This window comes from Natator depressus, chromosome 2 (assembly GCF_965152275.1).
Source record: "Natator depressus isolate rNatDep1 chromosome 2, rNatDep2.hap1, whole genome shotgun sequence".
Taxonomy (NCBI): domain Eukaryota; kingdom Metazoa; phylum Chordata; order Testudines; family Cheloniidae; genus Natator; species Natator depressus.
The window spans coordinates 142,344,917-142,372,043 of NC_134235.1; the positions used below are offsets into that span (position 1 = coordinate 142,344,917).

Consider the following 27,127-nt stretch of genomic DNA (forward strand, 5'->3'; position numbering starts at 1 on the left):
TATGAATCCCTTTGTAACTCTTTGCAGTCTGCTTTGGACTTAATTATCTTGAGTAGTCTTGTGTCATCTGCAAACTTTGCACCTCGCTGTTTACCCCTTTTTCCAGAACATGTGAATATGTAGAACAGCACTGGTCCTAATACAGATCCCTGGGGTACCCCGCTATTTGCCGCTCTTTGTTGTGAAAACTGATGATTTATTCCTACCCTTTGTTTCCTGTCATAGCTTCAATTACATGTACATAATTAAACACCTGTAATGCTTTCGCTGTCAATTAGAGAGCAGGACAGTTATTCTCTGGCCCTCAGGGATGTTATGTAGCCTAGTAATCCTTTCAAAGATGGTCAAATATTCCTCAGTGCAATCAGTTTCCTTGTAACTAGGGTAGAATTTGTCCCAGTCGTGATCCTTGGAGAGGAGTGCTTGCTGCCTGAGGGTTTTGTATCCATAGCACCAGCAACCTGTGTTCATGATTTCTCCTCCCACTTCCAGTCCTCTAGTTCTGTGGCTCACTAATGTGCAGCTATTTCTGCTGCCTGTTTCTGCTTCTCAGCTTCCAGGGCTCTTTGGTGTGCTGCTTCCTCTGACTCCCACTTTTCCTTTTCTGCCTACAGGGTTCTCTGGTGGGCTTCCTCTTGTGCTACCTGTTTCTCTTTGGCTGCTTACATCTGGAATTCTCGTTCCTTTGCCACCTCTAACTTGGCAAACTGTAACTTCATGGCTGTTCTGCTGATGGCTGCCTTAGGCTGATTTTCTAAGCCTTTGCCCTCAAGACCTTTTATTGCATCAGTCTGATCTTTGGACCATTTATCCTGCTGGCTCATTTTTTACTTTTAGTTCTCTTTTCTTTACCCGAAATAAACTAATGGAAAATAACTGTAACCTTTTATTTGTCTGTTCCCCAACCTTCTCACTTGTGAATCTCTTAGAATCTAGTTTACAAGTGCTTGGGGTCTGACCCTTAGCTAACCAGTAAACTGTGTAAATCCTGGCAATTACATCATTATGAAGGTTATTAGGGTACCCAGGACCATAAGTCACCTTGTTAATTCCCTCCTTCCAGCATGAGGATGCCTTCCTTATGCTTATCTGGGTGCTACCCCTCTAGCCCAAACACTCTCCTGATATCACCCAAACACTCTCCTCTGGGCAATGTTAGCCCTTACTTTGCTTTGCAGGTTAACAATAGATGCACTCCAGTCACCCCTTATCCATTGAACACTCCCAGAAATATCAGGTCTGCTGTCTCTAAGGGATCAGTGTACACAGCAGCTTGCATGATTCAGCCCATGCATGGGGACATCCTGAGCCCACCTTCAATCCCTCTTACTGGCCCTAGTCCATGGGACCCATAAGCATGATACTCCAGGTCAGAGCAATCTAACAGGGAATCACTCTCCCTACTGCAAGAGAGTAATTAGAACTTCCACTTGATCCCCATGAGCTGGATCCTCTAGTTCTGCCAGTACTGGCAAGGTTATCCTCCTCATCTCCCGATGAGGCAATCATCCCAGCTTCACCATTCCCTCTGGGTGACCATAAGCAATTTTGAGAGCTGCTACTTAGGGTGGCAGAGGAGCTCCAGATGTTCCTGGAGAAGGTTCAGGACACACAACTCAACACAACTCCTGGACATCCTACATCACACAGGGTCCAGCCAGAGAGTACTGGTGAATAAAGCCAGATATGTCCAGCATATATTGGCAATGTGTATCTCTACCCCCAAGAGGGCTAAGAAGCACTACTTTGTCCCAGCTAAGAGAGCAGAGTTTCCATTTAACCACCTTGCACCAAACTCCCTACTTGTTCAGATTGCCACAGGAAGATGTAGCCACCCACTCTGAAATTAGGGAGCCCAAGTGACTGGACCTGCTGGGAAGGAAGGTTTTTACATCATCCAGTTCAATATTCTGAACTGGAGGCTATGTAGTGCTGTTGGCCAAGTATGATTTTCTGAATTATTGACAGTTCTTGGATTTTAAGAACAAATTTCCCCAAGCAAGACATGGCTCAATTTCAGGCCCTTATTGATGAAGGCAGGTTGGCGTCCAGAACTGCATTTGCAGAGAAACTATAACACAATGGAGCATTTGCCCTTCAAGACCAACCTTTTCAGCAAAAAGACTGAGGAGTCTTTGCCCTCGCTATAGGACTTCAGGGCAACCCTCCATTTTCTGGGTATATATCCACCTGCCCCAAAGATCCACGAACATCCCGGCAAAACAAGAGCTGTGCCTCAGCCATTTTGCCATCAGTGATTCTATGAACCTGTTTGTGAAGGGCAGTGTACACAAAAGCCACGATACCTACATCCTACACATCCGTCACATCAATCCAACCTTATTTCCCAGGCATAAGATACTATTGATACCATCTCCACGCAATCCTCACATATACTTTGGTAGCTCTTTTTCCACAACTGGAGTGCAATAACAGTGGACAAGTTGGGTGCTGAATATCATCCATTCTGGCTATACCAATACGTTTCTCTTCTTACCGCCATCCAAAATGCCCTTCCCCATCCTTCTTTGAGACCATTCTCATGAGGAGATCCTTTGCCCAGAGGTAGAATCCCTCCTTAAAAATGTTTACTAGTTCCCAAAAAAAAGGGAGGGTGGAGACCCACTCTCCATCTGCACCAACTCAGTGTCTTTTTTTTTTTTATTTGCAAACTAAAATTCCATATGGTTACACTGGCATCAATATTTTCATCCCTCAAAAGGAGCACAGCTTTCAATATGAAAGATGCATACTTCCATGTGGACATTGACCCCTTCCACACAATATTTCTGTCAGGTTTATGGTGGGTCCTGACCAGTACCAATACAGGTTACATCCATTTGGCCTAGCAACCACACCCAGCATCTTCCTCAAATTGTTTCTAGTAGTAGCAGCAAAGTTCAGATGCAGCAGCTTCTATTTTCCTATATTTAGACTATTGGCATCTTGTTGAAAGGACACCTGAAAAAGCTCTTACATCAACATCATCTCTGCTTCACCTTCTCTCATCCCTAGGAGTCTGTGTGAACATGGAAAAATCTACCCTGATTCCAACTAAGACTTCAGAATTTATAGGAGCAATCTTCAACTCAGTCAAGGTGAGGGTTTATCTCCCGATGGATAGATTTCACACCATGAGTAATGTGATAGACCAGGTAATGTGTGCCTCTTGAACATAATTTCAGACTTTCCTTTCTCTCCCGGAATGCATCATGGACTTATGTCACACTATTTACCAGTCTCCACTTCCATTGCCCACAGACTTAGTTCCAAACAGTATATACACCAACCAGTCACAGCATGAACACCATAGTGACACTTTCTACCTGGTTGAGGACCTCATTAATTGGTGGAAAAATCCTAAGTGTGTGTGTGTAGGTATTCCTTTCCTAGCCCCACACCTGAAAAGATGATCATTACAGATGCCTCCATGATAGGCTGGGGACCTCACGTGAACAGTCAGATGGTGCAGGGACTTGGATGCCTCGAGAGCCCAGAATGCACATCAGTCTTGTGGACTTCCGGGCAGTCCAGAAAGTTTGTGAAGCCTTTCTACCGTTCATCCAGTTTCACCATAAACAGGGTTGAGTGAGATCCATCCCCCTGTGTGTAGAAGCTGTCACCTTATGGAACTGGTGGATCAAAAATCATATTACCCTATTGACAGTGTACTCTCCAGAAATCCAGAATTAATTGGAAGACAGCCTTAGCCAGTAGTGAACAGCATTTTCACTCAGTGGGGAACCCCCATTTTGGGCAGGCAAACAGGAAATGCAACATGTACTTCTCCAGGGGAGCTCAAGAAAAGCACTCCAGAGGCAATATTCTCCTTCTGACCTGGTCAGATTACTTGAGCTATGCCTACCCTCCCATCATGATACCACCTCAGGTTCTATAGAAGATTTAGCAAGACAAAGCACAAGTCATCCTCATTGCTCCCAAATGGCCCAGACAGTTCTGGTTTCTAAGCCTCCTACAAATGTCACCCCATCCAACAATCAGCATGCAATCCTTTCCAAATCTCTTGACTCAGGAGAATGGTAGCATCTACCATCCGAACCCCAAAGCACTTCATCTCATGGCTTGGCATTTGGATGGGTGTCAAGCCTAGAAAGTACCTGCTGTGAGGCCACGCAACCATTCTTAATAATAGCAGAAATGACTCCACCAGAAAATGCTACCTAGCTAAGTGGAAACATTTCTCTATCTGGGCCCAGCAAAAGCATATATCTTCAGAGACAGCAGATAGTCCCGCTGTTTTAGACTTACTATGAAGGCATCAGTTCTTTCCCTTAATTCACTGCAAGTTCACCTGGTGGCAATCAGCATGTGTCACCTGCCATCAGATCTTTACCCAGCCAGTAACCAAATTCTTGAAAGGCCTGATGAGAACCTTTCCACCAGTAAACAAACAAAATCTTCAACGTGACCTTAACTTAATACTTTTGGCACTCACTAAATCACCCTTTGAACAACTAGCTATGTGTTCCATGTTTCACCTCTTGATGAAGGTAGCATTCCTCATTGCTATCACCTTGGCCAGAAGGGTAAGTGAACTAGGGGCACCGACAACTGATCCTCCATATGCAATATTCCATGAGGACAAATTTTTGCTGTGACTACACCCAAAATTCCCTCCTAGGTTAATTTAGGAATTTCACCTACATTGGCTAGTTCACCTACCTGTTTTGGGGGAGGGGTGGTTTGGTTTTTTCCCCTGAAGCCCCATGCCTCTGGCAAGGAGAGGATTCTTCATTTCATTGATGTGTGATTTTTACCTGCTGAAAACAAAACAGATCAGAAAGCCTCCTAGGGTATGTCTACACTGAAATTAAACACCTGTTGTTGGCCCTTGTCAACTGACTCCGCTACAGGGTTGTTTAATTTGTGGTGTAGATGTTTGTGCTTGGGCTGGAACCCTGGCTCTGTGACCCTGTGAAGCGGGAGGGTCCCAGGGTTCAAGGCCGAGCCCAAACATCTACACCACAATTACAGTCCCATAGCCTCAGCCCAAGTCAGCTGACCAGGCCAACTGTGGATGTTTAATTACAATGTAGACATACTCCTAGACTGTTGGTTGCCATAGCAGAACGAGTTCAAGGTCAAGCTGTATCCTTCCAGAGAATCTCTAAGTCGGTCTCTGGCTGTATTGTACTCTATAGTTGACACAACTCCCTCCCCGTATGGGGTATGGGCTCATATGCATAAGAGGCATCACTTCAAGAGGTATCCCTGCTTGATATTTGTGGTGCAGTTACATGGAGTTCCATCTACACATTCACGGGACATTATGCCTTGGTCCAAGACTGCTCCGCTGATGCATGCTTTGTGGAAGTGATTCTACAAATATACTTGCACCCTCCTCCTCTTTAGGTACTATTTTGTCAGTCACCCACAGTAGAATATGCACTCGAAGAAGAAAGGGAAGTAACTGGAGTTCTTCAAGGTATGTGGTCCCTATCTATATTCCATTACCCACTCTCCTTCAGATCATAGAATATCAGGGTTGGAAGGGACCTCAGGAGGTCATCTAGTCCAACCCCCTGCTCAAAGCAGGACCAATCCCCAATTTCTGCCCCAGATCCCCTCAAGGATTGAACTCACAACCCTGGGTTTAGCAAGCCAATTCTCAAACCACTGAGCTATCCTTCCCCCCTGATCATGACTGGCTTTGCCATAGACAAAGGAACAGAAGAGCCAGTTGGTCTGCCCTGGCTCATTCTTTATACCCTCAGTACAGAGCAAAGGATAGCAGAGGCTTGGGCATAGACCAACAGACACTGCTTGCAAGAATTCTCTGTTCTCAGGCACTTGTATACCTACAGTGGTATATAGATAGGGACCATGCGTCTCAAAAAACTCCAGTTATAAAGGTAAGTAACTTCCCTTTGTGCATTTCTCTGGATCCCCCTCAGTCTCTCTCCTGTATCCCCTTAATTCCCTTCTGGTCACAACCAAAATCCACATATTGAATGTACTTGCTGAACTTGTATCAACCAGAATTGTAGTCTTGTTTAAGATCTCTTTAAAAGTAATTTGATATCACTTTTCTAAGGAAGGGGAAAAGCAAGCAGCAAGAGACTTTCTACAGAGTCAGAAGCAGGAGAGAATGTCTTAGCTTCTGTCTGTACAGAATCTTTCTTGCTTCTCTTTCTTTGTTTGACATAAACTGGATGAATGTCTTCTGATTATCCTTTCTATTTTCCACTCTTTCATGTTCCCTTAAAACCAATTCATTCTCTAGTGGATCTGTGGTGGTGCTGCCCTCAGTTGTCCAGCAATTCTTCTGTCTCTCTTAGTACAGTGGGTTATCAGCTACACACCAAGACGACAGAACTTTTTCTCTAATGCAGCCATCAACTTGAACTTTATGCACAGAAAGCCTCTTCTGTCAACAGGCAGGAAACAAAATGTGGCTTGTAAGGGATGTGTCATAATAACTGTTCCATCACTGGTCAGCTTATGTAGAATTGTACCTGGAGAAAAAGCTCCTACACTCACTCAGGCCTAGTCTACACTGAGTGGGAGATCGATCTAAGATACGCAACTTCAGCTACGAGAATAGCGTAGCTGAACTCGACGTACTTAGATCGACTTACTGCGACGTCTTCACAGCAGTGAGTCGACTGCTGCCGCTCCCCTGTTGACTCCGCTTGCACCTCTCACAGCGGTGGAGTACAGGAGTCGACGGCAGAGCGCTTGGGGGATCAATTTATCACGTCTAGATAAATTAACCCCCGATAGATGGATCGCTACCCGCTGATCCAGCGGGTAGTGTAGACCTGGCCTCAGACTCCTGTTAGCATGTGGTGTTTTCCCACTGAGGAGTTTGTTTTGCAGCTAGTTTATATACCTAGCATAGCAGGTCAGTATGGTTCCTTGTTAACAGGTGTGACAGGGTCGGGCCAGATGGCTTCAGGAGAGTGATAGAAGGGAGATATATTATCCCCAGGTTAAGTAGGTCCCTTTTCCCTGGGTAAGGTAACAGGGAAGGTTCCAGAACAATCAGGAACTTTCTGGAAACAATTAAGGCAGACAGCCTGATTAGAACACCTACAGCCAATCAAGAAGCTGCTAGAATCAATTAAGGCAGGCTACTCAGGGCACCTGGGTTTAAAAAGGAGCTCACTTCAGTTTGTGGTGCGCGTGTGAGGAGCTGGGAGCAAGAGGCACTAGGAGCTGAGAGTGAGAAGGCATACTGCTGGAGAATTGAGGAGTACAAGCATTATCAGACATCAGGAGGAAGGTCCTGTGGTGAGAATAAAGAAGGTGTTGGGAGGAGGCCATGGGGAAGTAGCCCAGGGAGTTGTAGCTGTCACACAGCTGTTATAGGAGCCACTGTAGACAGCTGTAATCCACAGGGTCCTGGGCTGGAACACAGAGTAGAGGGCGGGCCCGAGTTCCCCCCATCTCTCCATCCCCCCAACTCCCTACTTGATACCAGAGGAGTTGAACTGGACTGTGGGTTCCACCAGAGGGGAAGGTCTCTGGCCCGTTCCCCAATCCACTAGGTGGATCAGCAGAGACTGCAGGGATTGTTTTTTTTACTTTCCCCATGTTGGCCAGTAATGAGGCTAACTGAGTGAACGGCAGATTTGAGCCACGAAAGTGGCCTACTGAGGGCTGCCGTGAACCTCTGAGGCGAGAAAATCCGCCAATAAGCGCAGGACCCACCAAGGTAGAGGAGGAACTTTGTCACAACTGGTGTCAGGGGTGAGATTTGGTGTACACAGCGCGGCGGAAGAAGGAGGTGGTTGTTTAAAAAAAAAAAGAGAGAGAGAGAGAAAGAAAGACTTTTTTTTTTTTTTTCACCACAATGGAGGAGGTAGTGCAGGCACTGATACAAGTCACGGCTGCCCAGCAGGAGGCTACCCATGTCCAGGCAGCCGCCCAACTGGAGGCAGTGCGGCTGCAGCAAGAGACTAATCGCCTGCTGATGGACCAGGCTGCTCAAGACCGGGCTATGTTGCAGGAACTGGTAAATCAAGTGAAGGAAGGCCCTTACCGAGTTGAACTATGGCCATGATGGGACGCGGATGATACAGGCCAGCAATTGGCTGCAGAAAATGACGGGGGAGGATGACATTGAGGCATATCTCCTGGCCTTTGAGAGGACAGCCCTACGGGAGGCCTGGCCTCAAGATCAGTGGTCTGGCATCTTCCCCCCATTCCTGTGTGGAGAGGTCCAGAAGGCCTACTATGATCTGCCTGAAGAAGCTGAAGCAGACTACCCCCAGCTGAAAGCAGAGATCCTGGCCAGATATGGGGTAACGACCACAGTGCAGGCCCTGCGATATCACGAGTGGAGGTACCAGGAAAACAAAACCCCGCGGTCCCAGTTGTTTGATTTCATCTATCTCACACGAAAGTGGTTGCGAACTGAGTCCCGGAGTCCGGAGGAGGTACTAGAGGTTCTGGTCATCGACCGGTACATGAGAGGACTACCGCCAAACCTTCATGCCTGGATTAGCCAGAACGAACCCTCCACCTACGACGAGGTTGTTGCAGTGGTAGAGAGGCGAAGGACAGCGAGGGAGCTGACCCGACCAGTTAAGGAAGAAGCACCCCTTATTAAACTAGCAGCACCAAGCCCTAGAGCTCGCGTGACTGGGCCACCAGGAGAGCCCAGGTGGAAAAAGAGAGGGGCTGAAGGCCCACCAGAAGCCACAAAAAGTCAGAGCACTGAGGGGGAAGAGGATCATGATGTTAGACTGCCCAAACCAAGAGACCAGGGAACGCCTAGGACTCCATACAGATGCCTGCTGGGAGTGGGGACACATAGCTGCACAGTGTCCCAATGCTGAGGAGCCTATGCAGTGTAACCTGGGAAACTGGGCAGTCCCATGCTCCCTAATCCACCTTGTGGGGGGTCTCACTAACCCCACATATGTACACCAGACCAGTGAAGCTAAATGGGGTAGAGACCACGGCACTGGTTGATTCGGGGAGTGCTATCACGCTTGTCTCGGGGAAGCTCGTGAAGCATAGTCAGCTGCCGTGGGCTAAGCTTATGGGGATAACATGCGTCCATGGGACAGTTGGTTATTACCCCACCATCCCAGTAAAAACCGAGTTTCAGGGGAACACTCCTGAGGTAGCAACAGGTGTAGTCCCTAAACTCCCATACCCGGGGCTCATAGGGAGGGACTTCCCAGGGCTTGGAGACTTACTCCCGATAAGGGAATTGGAGAAAGGGGGAAACCCTGAAGTCAGTGAGGCATCCACACTAGACTGTCAACCCCCAGTCTTCTCTGAAATATCCCCAGATTTGTTCTCCACTCCCAGACAGGATAGAGAGTCAAAAAGGGAAAGGAGGGCAGCTAAGGCCTTGGGAACCCGAATACTGACCCAAAGCCAGAGGGTTGCTCTCGTAGGTAGGTGGACCCGAGCAGCTGAAAAGGAGGCCACCCAGGAGAGAGAAGCACCCAAGTCTGACCCACACCGTAACGCCTCTGAACCAGTAGAGGCAACAGAGACTGGGCCCCTAGATCTCGGGCAGATTAGCCCTGGGAGAGGAAATTTTGGACTGGACCAGGCTGAAGACTCAAGGTACGATAACGTTAGGAAGGAGGTGACCAAAATAGATGGGGTCCCTGTTGAAGTGAAAACCCAGGGACCAGGACCCTACTTCATAATGAAGAAGAATCTCTTATACCGGGTTGCACCAGTACAGGGGCAGACGGTACAGCAGATCCTAGTACCTCAAAAACACCAGAATGCTGTATTAAGTCTTGGCCATAGTCCTCTTTTTGGGGGGCATTTGGGGGTAGAGAAGACCCTGGCATGGGTCCTGCGACGATTCGAGAAGAGAAGACAGCCTGGGGCCACGAATATATACTTGTCGTTCTGGATTACGCTATTTGCTACCCATAAACCGTCCCCCTGCGAAACACAGCCTCTAAAACGATAGCTAAAGAGTTGGTGGGGATCTTTGCCCGAGTGGGGCTACCAAAGGAAATATTAACAGACCAAGGTACCCCATTTATGTCGAAGCTAATGAAGGACCTCTGTACGCTGCCCCATATCTGTACCTTAGAACTTCAGTCTATCATCCGCAGACCGATGGGCTGGTAGAAAGGTTTAACCGAACCCTCAAGACAATGATAAGGAAAGTGGTAAGTTGGGACGGGAAGGATTGGGACACCCTACTACCCTACCTTATTTTCGCAATCCGGGAGGTACCTCAGGCCTCAACTGGGTTTTCCCCCTTTGAGTTATTATACGGACGCCACCCCCATGGCATACTAGATATTGCAAAAGAAATCTGGAAAGAGGAACCCAATGAGGGGAGAAATATAATTGACCATGTGTTGCAGATGCGACAACGGATAGCCCAGGTCACCCCATTGTACGGGAACATTTGGAAAAGGCGGAGGAGGCTCAGCGAACCCATTACAATCGCCAGGCAAAAGTCCGACAGTTCCAACCAGGGAATCAGGTGATGGTGTTGGTACTCACGTCAGAAAGCAAGCTTTTGGCCCAATGGCAGGGGCCCTATCAGATGGTTGAACCCATGGGGGAAGTAACCTACAAGGTGCAGCAGCCAGGACACCGGAAACCAGAACAAATTTATCACATTAACCTCTTAAAGCCTTGGCACCAACGAGAGGCTTGTGTAGTGGCCCAAGAGACCTTGATCCAGGGAAATAACGTGCAGGAGCAGATCAGGATATCCACTGATCTGACACCAAACCAGAAGAAGGAGGTAACTCAGATGATCAACCGATACCCGGATGTGTTTTCAACCAGACCAGGTCAGGCCACCAAAGCATATCACCACGTTATCACAGACCTTGGGGCAAAGGTAACTTTAAGGCCCTATTGGGTCCCAGCGGTAAAAAGGGAGGAGATCAAGGCAGAGGTAAAAAGGGATGTTGAAGCTGGGAGTCATCGAAGAGTCCCACAGTCAGTGGTCAAGCCCAATTGTGTTGGTGCCCAAACCCGATGGCAGCATTAGGTTTTGTAATGACTTTCGCCGACTGAATGAGAGATCCAAATTCAATGCATACCCCATAACCCGTATCAATGAGTTAGTTGACCGCCTGGGCAATGCCTGATTTTTGACCACCCTTGATTTAACAAAGGGATACTGGCAGATTCCCCTTGCCAAAGCTGTGAAAGAAAAGAGGGCATTCTCTACCCCAGAGGGTCTGTTTCAATATACTGTTCTTCCTTTTGGAATGCATGGAGCACCTGCCACCTTCCAGTGTCTTATGGACAAGCTTCTACGGCCCCATACCAGTTATGCAGCGGCATACCTGGATGATATGATTATTCACACCCCCGACTGGGAAACCCACTTGGAAAAGGTGGAAGCGGTTCTGGACACGCTAAGACGGGCTGGCCTCACAGCCAACCCAGCCAAGTGTGCTATAGGGCTAGCCGAGGCTAAATACCTTGGCTACATTGTAGGAAGGGGCATGGTCAAGCCCCAGCTAAACAAACTAGAGGCTATCCAAAATTGGCCCTGGCCTAATTGGAAAAAGCAAGTCCGGGCATTCCTGGGTGTGATGGGGTGCAACTGACGATTTATTCCCCATTTTGCTCACAGAGCGAGTCCCCTGGCAGACCTGATAAAAGCCCGGGGTCCGGACATGGTGAAGTGGACAGATGCCTCAGAGAAAGCATTCATGGATCTATGGACAGCCCTCTGCAGTAACCCCATGTTTATAGCCCCAGACTTCAACAAAGAATTCATTTTACAGACAGATGCATCTGAAGTAGGATTGGGAGCTGTCCTATTGCAGATGGTCGGAGATGAAGAAGAACCAATCCTCTACCTCAGCAGGAAACTCCTCCCGAGAGAGCAGAAGTATGCTGTGGTTGAAAGAGAGTGCCTAGCTGTGAAATGGGCCACGGAAACACTATGTTATTACCTTCTGGGATGACGGTTTACCCTTGTGACCAACCATGCACCCCTCCAGTGGATGCAACGAAATAAAGAGAAGAACGCAAGGGTGACCAGATGGTTCCCGTCCCTACAACTTTTCCAATTCACCATACAACACCGGGCTGGAAGCCACAGTGGTAATGCAGATGGCTTGTCACGGGTACACTGCCTGACGTCCCAAGTTGCCCAATCCTGTGGTGTTGAGCAGAGGGGGGGATATGTGACAAGGTCGGGCCAGATGGCTACAGGAGAATGATAGAAGGCAAATATATTAGCCCGAGGTTAAGTAGGTCCCTTTTCCTTGAGTAAGGTAACAGGGAAGGTTCCAGAACAATCAGGAACTTTCCGGAAACAATTAAGTCAGACAGCCTGATTAGAACACCTGCAGCCAATCAAGAAGCTGCTAGAATCAATTAAGGCAGGCTACTCAGGGCACCTGGGTTTAAAAAGGAGCTCACTTCAGTTTGTGGTGCGCGTGTGAGGAGCTGGGAGCAAGAGGCACTAGGAGCTGAGAGTGAGAAGGCATACTGCTGGAGAACTGAGGAGTACAAGCATTATCAGACATCAGGAGGAAGGTCCTGTGGTGAGAATAAAGAAGGTGTTGGGAGGAGGCCATGGGACAGTAGCCCAGGGAGTTGTAGCTGTCATGCAGCTGTTACAGGAGCCACTATAGATAGCTGCAATCCACAGGGCCCTGGGCTGGAACCCGGAGTAGAGGGCGGGCCCAGGTTCCTCCTATCCCTCCATCCCCCCAACTCCCTACTTGATACCAGAGGAGTTGAACTGGACTGTGGGTTCCACCAGAGGGTGAAGGTCTCTGACCCGTTCCCCGATCCACTAGGTGGATCAGCAGAGACTGCGGGGATTGTTCTTCTTCCGTTCCCTATGTTGGCCAGTGATGAGGCTAACTGAGTGAACGGCAGATTTGAGCCACGAAAGTGGCCAAACTGAGGGCTGCCATGAACCTCTGAGGCGAGAAAATCTGCCAATAAACGCAGGACCCACCAAGGCAGAGGAGGAACTTTGTCACACAGGGAAGGATTAACAGCTCAGACTTCAATCACATAGCCTGAACAAAGGGTCAAGATCCCCAGTCACATGGCCCTTAGAGAGACAAACAGATCAAACATACACTCACTACGTCAAATCAAATCGCAGGTTCTGCAGCTGCTACTCAAACTCCCCTTAGCCTCTCCCTTTTGCCTTAGGTCTTAACATGAGTACAATACTTAAAATTTTTGTTCAGGGCCTTTTTTCCTGTGACCAGTTTTCTAAGATTTATTAAAAAGTTAATATTAACAGTCTGGAGAGCACTCCTACTAAAGCTTTTAAACTCTTGGGTGTAAGTTCTGCTAATTTAAAGGACCTGCCATTTTAAAAATCTTTAACTTTAGTAGCTGCTGTGTAACATGCCCTTTAGTTACTGTTGGATTAAAAAGGACGTCGTCATTATATAGTATGAATACATTATCCAGCTTGACTCCAAATATAGAACAGAAATATTTATTGAACATGTTTGTATTGTGTACCTCCTTATTCAGTTTTATCTTCATCTAGTAATGGATCTATATCATTGCTGACATGTTTTGTTCCTGATTTTTGTAAAACCCTTTCTTACTGATTTTTAACCATATTGGCCATAGGTATATTGATACCTTTAACTTCTAATATCAATTGCCTATATTTTTAACTGATTTGTATTAATTACAATTTTTCTCTTTTTTTCCCATTTGTTACATAATTTCTTATTTTTTTATTGTTCCTTTAACTTTCTTAAACTGGATTTTTTTTTTAACCAAGGTAATATTTTTTTTATGATGTAGGAGTTCTGGCTTTTAGGGTGCTTTATGCTAAATAGAATCTCTAATATCAACTTTTTAAAACATTTGCTTTTTTTTTTTTAAGCAACTCAAAACTTAATTCCACGTGACTAAACTTCAACTCTGTTTATTAGTTGTTTGGTTTGTTTTGCTTTGTCAGGTTTTGATGAGCTAACTTGTTACTGTGGTGAGTCGGTAATTTATCCTCCTGTTCCTTGTGGTACTCAGCCACCAGAATGTAAAAACTCATGTACCAGACCACATGAATGTGATCATCCAGGTAAGTCATAGGTACGCCCACATAACATTTTTAAATTGTCCAGTATCTACGTTTTTCTGTGTTCTCAGATTTATTGTTTGGTGTTCGAAAGATGAACCAGTTTAGGTATATTTAAATCTTTCATTTCCATTAATATAATGTTACTTTTTTTCCAAGTAAAATTGTTGGGGTTTTACACATCATCCAAAGTGTCTGAAGAATTTTTTACCCATTCAAATAATCAAATCTCATTTTAACCTTGAGATTAAATAGCATATTCTGAAAAGTAAGCACATGGTGACCTCCCCTTCTTGTAAAAAATGAGAAGAATGTGTCTTCACTACAACTGTAATATCTCATTTTATTATTTGGGATTACTATAATTAGTAGTAGATCTGCAGAAAATTGATACAAAGCATAGTACAGAACAAATTGATCAAATTACTGACAAATGCTTTCTTATGCCATGCTCTAGAACAGTGGTTTTCAACCTTTCTTCATTTGCAGACCCTTTGGAAATCTTAGACATTGTCTGCAGACCCCCTGATGGTCCAAGGACCATAGGTTGAAAACCACGGCTCTTAAAGCTAATACTCAAAATGTCCTACCGTTCAGCACAGGAACTCCAGGAAGGAAGGAATGTCTATGCAGCTAACAAGTCATCCTGACGTTAAAGAATTTAAACATAATAGAATACCACACAAACATAAATTGTGTGGTTCTGAAAGAAGAAATTAGAATATAAAAGGCTCTGTAATATAAAATGTCTGAGTGAACTAAAGTATTTAAGAATTGTTTCCTGATTTTATATTCCTATGTCTGCAGTGTACCATACGTGTCATAGTGAAGAGAAGTGCCCACCCTGTACATACCTCACTCAAAAATGGTGTATGGGCAAGCATGAAGTAAGTGTGGCTGCTATTGACCAAATTACAATGACATTTTTAATTACAAATGAGCGATCGCTTTATGTGGGCTGTTATTTCTAAACTACATGTTACTTTGTGACTTGATATTTGCTTCTCTAAGGCTACTTCCCAAGTAGCCACAAAATTGATACCCACAGAAACTATGCTGATGGTGTTTGTAGGTGTTTGTAAGTATACTGTTTCATGCAGTTTAAAATGATGAGATGCACTTTTGCTTTCTTTAGACCACATGTGTACAGACTTGATCCAGTATTTCCAGGGATAACATAACATATATATATGTATATATACACACACACACACACACTCAGGTTTGTGTTTAAAATAGATTGCAAAGAGCTTAGTGCAAAACCATAGATAATTTTCTTCTAAAAATCTATGCTCTATTAAAATATGGACATGATTAAAAGTATCTGAGAATACACACTTTACAATAACACATTCACTGTTAGTTATGATGTCTTTTTCCCTTTCCAGCTGCGGAACAATATTCCCTGTCATCTCACTGACATCTCTTGTGGTCTTCGCTGCAATCAAATGTTAAAATGTGGAATGCACAAATGTAAAAGGATTTGTCACAAAGGGGTGTGTCTCATAGATGAAGAGTGCAAACAGCCATGTACTAATCTGAGACTATACTGTAATCATCCCTGTATGGCTCCATGCCATCCGTCTTTACCTTGTCCTTCAACTTCTTGCAACACAAAGGTGATGGCTCTGGAACGCAGAACATAATTCACAGACAGACAAATTGTACACTAACAGGTTTCAGTCAATAATGAAAGATTAAAAAAAAAATTAAAATACTGACATTGAAACTTTCAAGATAATGCAATACTATCAGTATGCAAGTTTTGATATGAATTATTATATTAATATGTGATAAAGCATTATGTATTTTATGGTTATTTTGTTTTTCAAAATTGCCACTATTAGAATGGCTGGTAGTTTGAGCAAAAGTACCTGCCAGATTTCTATCTGTTAAAATATTTGTCCCAGATCCTCAAATGTGATCCATTCACTTTTTGCTCCTGCATAAGCTAGCTCTCTATTGCTTGTGGGGATTTGATATGGGTACGGAAATGTGGCGGAGGAGAGTTGTATCTGTCCTCGCTTGATATAAAATCGTAGTGACCTTAAGCTAGTGACATAACATAGAGCAGCCTGCTGGGGGCAACCACATAGAACAGACTCCTTCACACACCCACATCATCTGATCTTTGCTCAGAAGCAGGGAAAATCAAACTGTATATATTTCACTATAGTAGATGTGAACAAAATAACCACCCAAATCTCCCAATAAAAATGGTGGTTCTTCGAGTGCTGGTCCTTATGTGTATTCCACTGTGAGTACATGTTTTTGATGAGCCTGAGATTGGAAGATCTTGCTACTAGTGTCCATTGGTCCGTAGCTGCACTCTTGTCTCCTCGTGCTCTGAACCTACGTTGTAAGAGACCATGCAGCCAACCACCTCTCTGATTCCTTCTTACTGCTGCGTGGTCTGAGACGGAACACTCTAGTGTCCTCAAAGTTCTTTCTTCAACTTTATCTGTAAATAGTTTTAAAATATTTTTTATTAGATAGTGTATTATTTTAGTATAATTAGTTAGGGAATGGGGAGCCCTTTTTCCCCTTTAGAGGCTTTCCCCCAACCCTATCTCTCCACCCTCTTCCCAGCATGAAGACTGAACTATGTTGGGAGTACTGGGATTCAAAAACTGCCTCTCCTACCCATGAGCCTTCCTGGTCAGTAGATCATCAGAGGTGTCTATGCTGCCTGGGAGAAGTATATTTCTCTACCAGGTACAGTATCTACTGCTCCTTTCCTAGCTGGACCTGCCAGGTGCAGGACTTCAGGCTCAGAATACATTTTATGGAGCAGGCAATGAGACCTTCGTCTGATGCAGGCCAGACAGCCCTCCCATATATTGGTCAAAGCACGTCCCCAGTTACCATCATTTTTGATACCTGGGTGAATAGGAATACAGTTAAGGACTCCTCCACTCAAGAGAAGCAATCTCTATGCTCGAGAGAATACTCTTCCTCAAAGTCCCCTCCCCAGCTGTCATTTGAATCATCATGCTCTGGTTCCAAATCCCCAAAGACCCATCATATTTATTCTGAGGCTCAGAAGACTAACACTTCTCTGGCCACTACCACTTTGCCATCGCTACTGAGCAAAGAAAAATGCCATGAGTCTCGACCTCCACTACCAAAGAATTCTAAGAGCTATATGCACTGATGGTACTGTCATGTTTGCATTTGGAATCTAAGACTTCCTATACCAGCTCAAGTATGAGGAAACAAGTACCATCATCCTCCATCTGGAAAGAAGTATATCACTACCGAGCATATCACTATCTAGTCCAGTCCACATTCTCCCATCATTTCAGCACTGGTTCTCAACAGGGAGATGTTGACAACATTGGTGCAGGATTGCTACAAGGACAGAGATCCTTCTCTGCTACCATCCACCATCAATGATACCAAGGGCACCGCCATTAGAAATGGACCGCACATTTTCATTGGAAGTTTCAAATGTTGAGCAAAGACCATCATCACCCCCACTGAGGTAGGTTACCCCAGACACAGGATCCAGACCTCCTGGGTTTCTCGACTAGACCATAAGGTGGCATACCTCACCAGGACTATTGGTCATGCCTTCGGAACTACCACAACCCATAGTGGATCCTTATCACTGTCCATAATGGGGACCATGGAACCCATTTACCCATTATCCAGAGCCAGTGCAGTCACATAGAGAATCACATCATTCCCCCCACCTCCGTTCCACAAGAGACGAGCCTGAGCTCCTTCTAGAACCCATGGAAGAAGAGGGGAGAAGAACTGGATCTTGTGGTACTACCCATCCCATCGGGTATATCATCTTCCTTTCCTAACAAAGTGGTCGTTGTGTCATTGTCTTCTCCATCAGAGGACCGCAGATGGTTCCAGGAGCCTATTAAGGGTGGCTGAGATGATTCCCTCAGGAGGAGGGAGTTATCCCACAAACTACTGGATATTCTCCAGAGTGTTGGATGGAGTAAGATGGTGAACCCAGTGAATGAGTCTATCCTAGAGACAGCCCAGGTGGTGTGGCATACTCCAACTATATGTGCACCTACATGTAAGAGGGCAGAGAAAATATATTTGTCCCATCTAATGGAGCAGAGTTCTTCTTTACTCCATCATGCCTCAAACTGCTTGTGGTGCAAGCTGCCACACAAAGGAGTAGACAACAGCAAAGCAGATCTGCCTCTTCAGAAAAGGAAGTGAAATGTCTGGACCTTTTGGAAAGGAGGGAATTTACATCAACTAGCTTGCAATTCCACATAGCCAGTATCCAAGCACTTCTGGAAAAGTATCATTTTGCCAACTATTCCAAGTTTTAGGAGTTTAGAGACAAGTGCTCTGCCTTCCTTGGGGGGGCAATTCCAGGCCCTTTATTGAATAAGGTAGACTGGTGGCTAGATCATCCCTCCAGGCAGCAGTAGACATGACTGATACAGCTTCTAGATCAATGGCTATCAACATTGTGGTGTGAGGATAAAACTGGCTTCACTCCTCAGGATTCCCCAGAAAAGTCCAGGCCACTGTGGAGGACTTACAGTTGAAGGAGACAACTTATTCAGACAAAAGACTGATGAGTCGTTACCCCCATTAAAAGACTTGAAGGTAACCCTCTGTTCCCTGGGTTTATATAGACCAGCTCTCAGAAGGAAATATAGCAAATAATCCTACAAACCTAGACCATCAGCTCAGCCCCTGAACCATTGGAAAGGGTACAAATTGCAAGCAGTATGTGCAAAGACCCAAGCAGAATGCTGCTTCTTCCAGACTCCATCCTCAACTATCAGTCAAGAAATACAGGACCTCCGAGAGCAGCCAGCTCACCCAGAGGCCATGTTCTCCCACCCCTGAAATTCGATTTGGTGGCCGACTGGCCCAATTTTTCCATATATGGCAAGCACAGCAGACAGAATGGTCTTCTATGTCATCTGCTTTGATTACACAATGGTTCCTTTCCCCTCCCCCTTCAAAATCCCCTTCCCTCTCCCTTTTCAGGTACCACTCTCATGAGAGAGCACTCTTACAGAAAGTACACTCTCTACTTCATCAAGGGTCCATAGAGCAGGTGCCACCTCAGCACAAGGGAAACCATTTTTATTCCAAATGTTTCATGATCCCCAAGAAAACAGGAGGATGGAGACCCAAGTTAGACCTCCATCACTTCAGTTTCTTTGTCTGAACATTAAGATTCAGAATGGTCACTCTGGCATCAATAATCCTGTCTGAACAGAAACAAATGATTCACAACTCTTGACATCAATGATGCCTATTTCCACATAGACATCTTTCTGTCCCACAGGAGGTTCCTCAGTGGTAAGTACGAACCACTCTCAACACAGGTTGCTTCCCTTAGAATTAGCAACAACACCCAGAGTATTCATAAAAATGCTTTCAGTAGCAGCAGCACGCTTCCGTCCATATCCATATTCAGTAGTAACAGAACTCAGTAGCCCATATCCATATCTTTCTTATGGGAAAGTCTTGTCAGAAGGCACCCTCAGTCCTCTTTAACTCCAACACAGACCATAGATTTCATCGGAGCAACTCTAGACTTACTCAGAGCCAGAGTTTATCTCCCCATGGACAGGTTCATGAACATTCTGATTAATCAGCTCAGAAAGAGTCCACTGACATTGATTCAGATATGCCTCATCCTACTGGGTCACATGGCATCTTGCACTTTTGACCCCATTTGCAAGATTAAAACTCTGCTGCCTACAAGCCTGGCTTCAGACAGTTTACATGCCAAGTAAGCACTGCCTGGACAAGTTTTGTTATGATCCCTCACAGTGTACATGACTCTGTAGCTTGGTGGCAGGACAAAGAATAGCTGTGCATGGGAGTTCCCTCACTCCCTACTCCTCAGAAGATATTGATGGCAGATGCCTATCTCAAAGGCTGGGGCACTCATCTGAACAAACACACAGTACAAGGAACATTGACCCCTCATGAGTCAAGGATGCATATAAATCTGTTAGTCATTAAGGTGCCACCGGACTCCTCGTTTTTGTAGATACCGACTAACATGGCTGCCCCTCTGATATAAATCTCCTGGAACTGAAAGCAGTTCAGGAGGCCTGCATATGGTTCTTACCATTTATCCTCTCCCAACATGTTCAGGTAATGGACAACATGACTGTATTCTATATCAGTGTTTCCCAAACTTGGGACGTCGCTTGTTCAGGGAAAGCCCCTGGTGGGCCGGGCCGGTTTGTTTATTTGCCGTGTCCGCAGGTTCGGCCTATCGCGGCTCCCACTGGCCGCTTCCCACAGCCCTCATTGGCCTGCAGCGGCAAACCGTGGCCAGTGGAAGCCGCGATCGGCTGAACCTGCAGACACGGCAGGTAAACAAACCAGCCCGGCCCTCCAGGGGCTTTCCCTGAACAAGCAGCATCCCAAGTTTGGGAAACACTGTTCTATATGAACAAGCAAAGGGCAGGGGGAGCAAGATCTGCACCTCTTTGTATAAAGATGGTCCACCAATAATTGGTGTATTCATCACCAAATTATGCTGTCAGCAGTACACTTTTCTGGATTACACAATACTCTAATAGAAAGCCTTAGCTGTCACTTTTCGACAGAACACAATTGGGAGATTCATGACTCAGTGGTAGGATGCATATTCCAACAATGGGGATCCCCATTTCTAGACCTGTTTGTGTTGCAGGACAACAAACAATGTGCTGCTCAAGGGGGCAAAGGGACAGAATTCCAGAGATGATGCCCTTCTAATCTCATGGTTAGGCAGTCTGATGTACTCCTTTCCCCCATCCCACTCTTACTTCAAATTCTCAGGAAGATCTGAGAGGATGAGGCAATCATCCTCATCACTACCAGGTGGCCAAGACAATTTTGGTTTCCCGTTCTTCAGCTGTCATCCCATCCGCCAGTCAGCGTTCAACCTTTCCGAAATATCCTGAATCAGGACAAGAGCAGGCTCAGACATCCAAATCCAGGGACGGCTTCAACTCACAGTGCAGTATTTAGACAGGCATCAAACCTAGAGTAGAAATGTTGGGCAGCTGTTAGTCATTCTTAGTAACTGCTGGAAAGAGTCCACCAGCAAGTGTTTCTTCGTTAAGTGGAAAAGATTCTATGGTTGGGCCCTACACCATCTTATGTCCTAAGGGGAAATGATATTCCTACTATTTTGGACTGTCTACTGACCGTGAAATCCTCCGGGCTTTCCATTAGCTTGCTATGCATTCATCTGGCAGTGATCAGTTCCTGCCACCCTCCAATCAGCAACTGATCCATCTTCATGCATCCAGTTACTGGTTGCTTTTTGAAAGGTTTACTCAAACCTTTCTGGTGGCCATCACTTCAGCTAGAAAGGTAAGCAAATTGGGGGCCCTCATAGCCAATCCACCTTAGACCATATTCCATAAAGGTAAGGTTTCCATAAGACTCCACCCTAAATTTGTCCCCAGAGTAGTCTCCAATTTCTGCATGAATCAGTCCATACGCTTACCTGTGTTTGTCCCTAAGCCTCATACCACCAATGAGGAACAGACTCCACTCCCTGGATGTGTCTCAGGCATTGGTATTGTATCTTCAAAGAACAAAATCCTTTAGGAGGTCACCCAGGCTCTTTGTTGGCATTGCAGAACGCATGAGGAGGCAAGTGATCTCGTTGTAAAGATGAAGTGGATATCGGGGTGTACCTTGCTCTGTTACCAGTTACTGAAAACTCCTCCACTGCACAGAGTGAGGGCCCACTCCACCAGAGCAAATGCTGCTTCAGTAGCTTCATTTAAGGCCGTACCTCTTGTTGACTTATGTAAAGCAGCCACATGAAGTTCTGTTCATACCATCACAGGAGTCTGCACCCTGGTGCACACCACCTCAGCTGTTGCATCCTTTGGGACCAGGGTCCTTCGAGCCTCAATACCATCTCACACACCCCTTCTTCTTGAGTACTATTTGTCAGTCACCCACAGGGAAATACACATAGGGACCAGCACTCAAAGAAAGAATGGTTACCTATCTTCTGTAACCAGAGTTCTTTGCAATATGTGGTCCCTCTCTATATTCCATTACCTGTCCTCCTTCCCCTCTGCTACAAGGCATAGACAATATGTGGTAGAGAAGGAAGTGGAGAGATAGTTGGTCCGTACCGCCTCTTATGCCCTCGGGTCAGAGCATGAGGCAAGCAAGAGTGCAGGCACGGACCAACAGATGCCACTAGCAAGAATCTTCAGTCTTGGTCACTTGGGGCGCATGTGTACCCACAGTGAAGTACACATAGGGACCACACATCTTGAAGAAAAACTCCAGTTACAGAAGGTAAGTAATCTTTGTTTTCTTTCTTTAGCTCATGTCTACCATAGAAACTATATATAGAAATCAATTGAACTTTTAGTAAAAAAACAAGTTTTCAATATTAGCATTTTATTAAGTCAGTATAATGTTTTGGAAGACTAGATTTCCAATGTATTTGTTACAAATAAGGAGAAAAAATTGATTTACTGCGTTTATGGCATAACAGGTTGATCTTCAGTGTGAATGTGGCAGAAGAAAGGAGAGTATGATTTGCTCAGAAGCATCTAGTACATATCAAAGGTTTGTACTGGTTATTTTATTATTTGTCCTTTTCTCGACTTACTTTCTTCTACAGTTCATCAAAGTTAGGGTTTTTGAGTTTGACTTTTATATGGTAACCTATTGGATTCACCTGCCCTGTTATATACACTTTCCCCAAATTAAATGAGCTACCCTATAGTTCTTTTTTCCCCTCCCTAGTCTTCTGAACTTATATGCTCACGAGTATATACTGAAAGATATTCCTTCTGTCATTGTTGATTGGAGGTAGAGCAGAACTTTGGTTGCATATCAGGGCTAGGATCTCCCATCCCTGGAACTGTACAGAGTTGTAGTCATCCAGAACTATTTAGATGCAGACTAGAGGTCTTCATTTATAACAATGACCTTGGCTCTAAATTACTTGTAAATTTCTTCATTCTCTTATTTATTTACATTTGGATTACATTGGAAAAAACAGGAGACTGGGGACTTTTTAAATCCTACGGTACAATTACTGCTGGGCAGCACTCTTTTCTCTTCCTTTCAAAACCATGAGAAGGCCTGAAAAATAAAGGGGTGCAAATTGTGTCTGTGTAGCTTCTTCCCTCACTGCCAGGTCTCAGAGTACCTGAAATGCATGGGGAAGAGATCCCTAAAGTGTGTGGAAAAGCTAGATGCCTTTGCAGTCTTCAGAAAGAGGAGCATGTAGTTCCCAGTCATCATGTAGATCAAGTCTCCATCGAGCTCTTGGAACAGGCTGCGGGGCCATTCCCTGTACTTCATAATACAGTATGTGTCACACAGACCACCAAAAAGGTGCAAGCGTGTGCCAAACATTGTTTAATTAGTCCCATTAACTTCAATGAAACTACTCATATGCTAAAGATTATGTGTTGAATCAGGTCCCCAGCTTTTTATAATGGATCACTGTCCAGAATGGTGTGTCACATGCCAGGGTCATCTGTCTTAGTGATCGCAGTTGCTTCCTTGAAGGAACACAGGATCATCTCCCACGTGTTTTTAGTTGTGGCATTGGACTGGTAGTTGGAGAGAATATAATATACAAGGAAAAGATTACACATTCCATTCTCACACTGCAAAAACTATCAGCAACTGTTACCTTTATCACCAACATTTTAATAGACAAAATAACCCATACCAAAGTCAGAACAGTGACATTATCAAAGCATGCATCAATTTGATATGAATTGATTATTAGGGACAAGAAACTGCAACTATCTGAATATCTAGTGGTTTGTTACTGAGTGACTCCTATTCTATGAAACTGACGAAGGAATACTTCGATGATAATACACACATGCCTTTAACAGGTAAAGAGACATATAATAATACACTCTTCTCATCTGGAAAGAATATAAGAGAAAATTTACTGGTCCAAAGAGATTTATAAATCAATATATGTAAATTGGAAAGACATTTTTTAGCATACTGACAGGGTGTGAAGGGACACGCTCTCACTCTGTTGGAGAGGAGACTAACTAGCTGTTCTGGGCCTGTTCAGCATTAATGAGACAACCTGTAAGACTTGTTCTGCCTGGAAAAGGGGGGAGCTTAAAAACAGAAATCTGCCACAGGAAGAGGCAGTGAATAGGAGGGCTACTCCACCTCAGAGGTTGCTGACAACAGAGACAGGTCAGCCGAGAGGGAGACAGGCCTTACCTCTCCCAAAGCTACATGGACTGACTACAAAGCAAGATGCCCCAAGAGGAGGAGCAGAGAGATGTGAGGCTGCGTCGCCTGAAGGTCTCTTAGGCCACCTTGCATTCACTAGGCCTTTACATGCTGCAAGCTGCAAAAAAGCAGTTCCAGCTGGCTCCTCTGCCCACGTCCTGGGGGCCCCCTCGACAGGGCACCGACAGACGGTTTCTCTGATTTGTGGTGGGCTAGCGCCATTTCCAATTCACAGCGCTACTCCTCGGCCTCTCATCTGCCCCGAGAGTATTCACAAAGTGCATGGTGCCAGTGGCTGCTTACCTGAGGAGTCAAGGTGTACAGGTTTATCCGTATCGCAACAACTGGCTCATCACAGAAAGTTCTCAGGCCTAGATGAAAAGGAGTCTCAATCTGGTGTGCACCACCTGTCACGATCTGGGTCTATTAATAAACCAAAAGAAATCAACTCTGATCACCGTGCAGTCTATAGAGTTCATAGGAGCAATACTCAACTCTACACAGGCCAGAGCCTTTCTCCTGGAGGCCCGTTTCCAGACTGTGTTCAACCTGATCTCTCACATGAGGACCCACTGTCTCACTGCCACCCGCATGTGCCTCAAGTTGTACTTACGTGGTATGGTACACGTGGCTTCATCTCAGATTCCTGCAAGCATGGCTGGCGTCGTCAGTCTACATCCCCAACAGACACAATCTGGACTGGTCAGTCATGGTACCGAATCATACCTGGTCATCCCTGGAGTGGTGGTTGGACACCAGCTCGGTGTTAGAGGGAGTTCCCCTCCTGGCCTCATCCCCATCAGTGACTCTGGCCTCCGATGCTGTGGGACTAGGTTCGGGAGCTCACCTCAGCAATTTCAGCATGCAGTGTCACTGGTTGCAAGATGATTGCTCTCTCCTCATAAATGTCAGAGACCTCAGAGCGGTGTGCTTGGCCTGCCAGGCATTCCTGCCTCACCTGAGGGGAAAGGTGGTCCAAATCCTAACAGACAATATCATTGCAGTGTTTTATATCAACAAGCAAGGCAGAGCCTTTTTGTCAGACTCTTTGCAGAGAAGCAAAGTTGTGGGACTTTTGTGTTCAGGATGCCATTCATCTTGTAGCCTTGCACCTTCTAGGGGCCAGGAACACGTTAGCAGATCACCTCAGCAAGACTTTCTCGTCTTGCTGCGAGTGATCACTCCATCCAGAGGTGGTAAGCGTGATCTTCCAGAGGTGGGACTCACCAGGTGGATTTATTTGCATCCAGGCAAAACAGGAAGTGCATGGCTTCTGCTCAATTCGCAGGATTGACAGAGGCTCCCTGTCTGATGTCATCTTGGTCCTGTGATCAGGGGCTCTGATGTATGCCTTTCCACCAGTGCCAATAATCCACAGAGTCCTCATGAAGATCAAGCAGGACAAGATTGTAGCCTTTTATTTTATTTAAAGAGAATTTTGTAATGTAGTATTACATCACCGTGGGTTCGGCTCTGGCGGCTAAAGTTTCAAGCTTAAAAGGGTGAAAGTTACCTCTGCTACTTGCTTCAGAGTTAGTCTCTAGGAACACACACAGACCAAGGGTAATGACCCCACGTACATTCACAAGTACAAAGTCTAGTCTGTTTTACAAGTTTTATCAAAATTAGGATCACCCAAGCATATATAAATTCTATTCAGACCTATGCACAAGTTACAAATATAGTTATACTCACATCCTTAACAATAGTGTTAGGGTCTGATGGGTCTTCCATGGCTTGATCATCAGTAGAGAGTGATTCCTGCTGGAGTGTCCCATAGGGAGCTCAATTTTCCCTTTCTGAGCATTCCCTTTTTGTAATGTGATTCTGTCTATACCTACATTCTGCATGTCCATAAAAGTGTCAACTCTCTTTTTTTCTCTTATTGGTCTGTGTGCCCTGGAAACTTAGGGGACCCAAATTTTCTATAGGCTGTGTAAGTTCCCTTTGTTCTCTTTAGCATTGATGCACAACCTGTATCCCATGGTTAAGACATGTCTGAGACAGATGTGCCTTTTTATGATCTAATATTAATTTGGGTAATTTTGCACAATATTACCCCTTGGTGGTACTTTTCCCATAATCTTAAAGCATTGGGTTATTTCTCGGTCATAGAATCATAGAATATCAGGGTTGGAAGGGACCCCAGAAGGTCATCTAGTCCAACCCCCTGCTCGAAGCAGGACCAATTCCCAGTTAAATCATCCCAGCCAGGGCTTTGTCAAGCCTGACCTTAAAAACCTCTAAGGAAGGAGATTCTACCACCTCCCTAGGTAACGCATTCCAGTGTTTCACCACCCTCTTAGTGAAAAAGTTTTTCCTAATATCCAATCTAAACCTCCCCCATTGCAACTTGAGACCATTACTCCTCGTTCTGTCATCTGCTACCATTGAGAACAGTCTAGAGCCATCCTCTTTGGAACCCCCTTTCAGGTAGCTGAAAGCAGCTATCAAATCCCCCCTCATTCTTCTCTTCTGCAGACTAAACAATCCCAGCTCCCTCAGCCTCTCCTCATAAGTCATGTGCTCTAGACCCCTAATCATTTTTGTTGCCCTTCGCTGGACTCTCTCCAATTTATCCACATCCTTCTTGTAGTGTGGGGCCCAAAACTGGACACAGTACTCCAGATGAGGCCTCACCAGTGTCGAATAGAGGGGAACGATCACGTCCCTCGATCTGCTCGCTATGCCCCTACTTATACATCCCAAAATGCCATTGGCCTTCTTGGCAACAAGGGCACACTGCTGACTCATATCCAGCTTCTCGTCCACTGTCACCCCAGGTCCTTTTCCGCAGAACTGCTGCCTAGCCATTCGGTCCCTAGTCTGTAGCGGTGCATTGGATTCTTCCATCCTAAGTGCAGGAGCCTGCACTTATCCTTATTGAACCTCATCAGATTTCTTTTGGCCCAATCCTCCAATTTGTCTAGGTCCTTCTGTATC

At 45.4% G+C, this 27,127-nt stretch overlaps 1 protein-coding gene across 1 annotated transcript in view; it reads left to right on the forward strand.

Moving 5' to 3' along the window:
* Positions 1-27,127, forward strand: part of NFX1 (nuclear transcription factor, X-box binding 1) — a 218,566-nt gene that overhangs the window by 124,952 nt on the left and 66,487 nt on the right. Inside the window, exons 14-17 of the mRNA XM_074945080.1 lie at positions 13,871-13,990; positions 14,795-14,874; positions 15,376-15,606; positions 22,458-22,531. Of these exons, the coding sequence (XP_074801181.1) occupies positions 13,871-13,990; positions 14,795-14,874; positions 15,376-15,606; positions 22,458-22,531 (505 nt within the window). The remainder of the gene's footprint in view (positions 1-13,870; positions 13,991-14,794; positions 14,875-15,375; positions 15,607-22,457; positions 22,532-27,127) is intronic.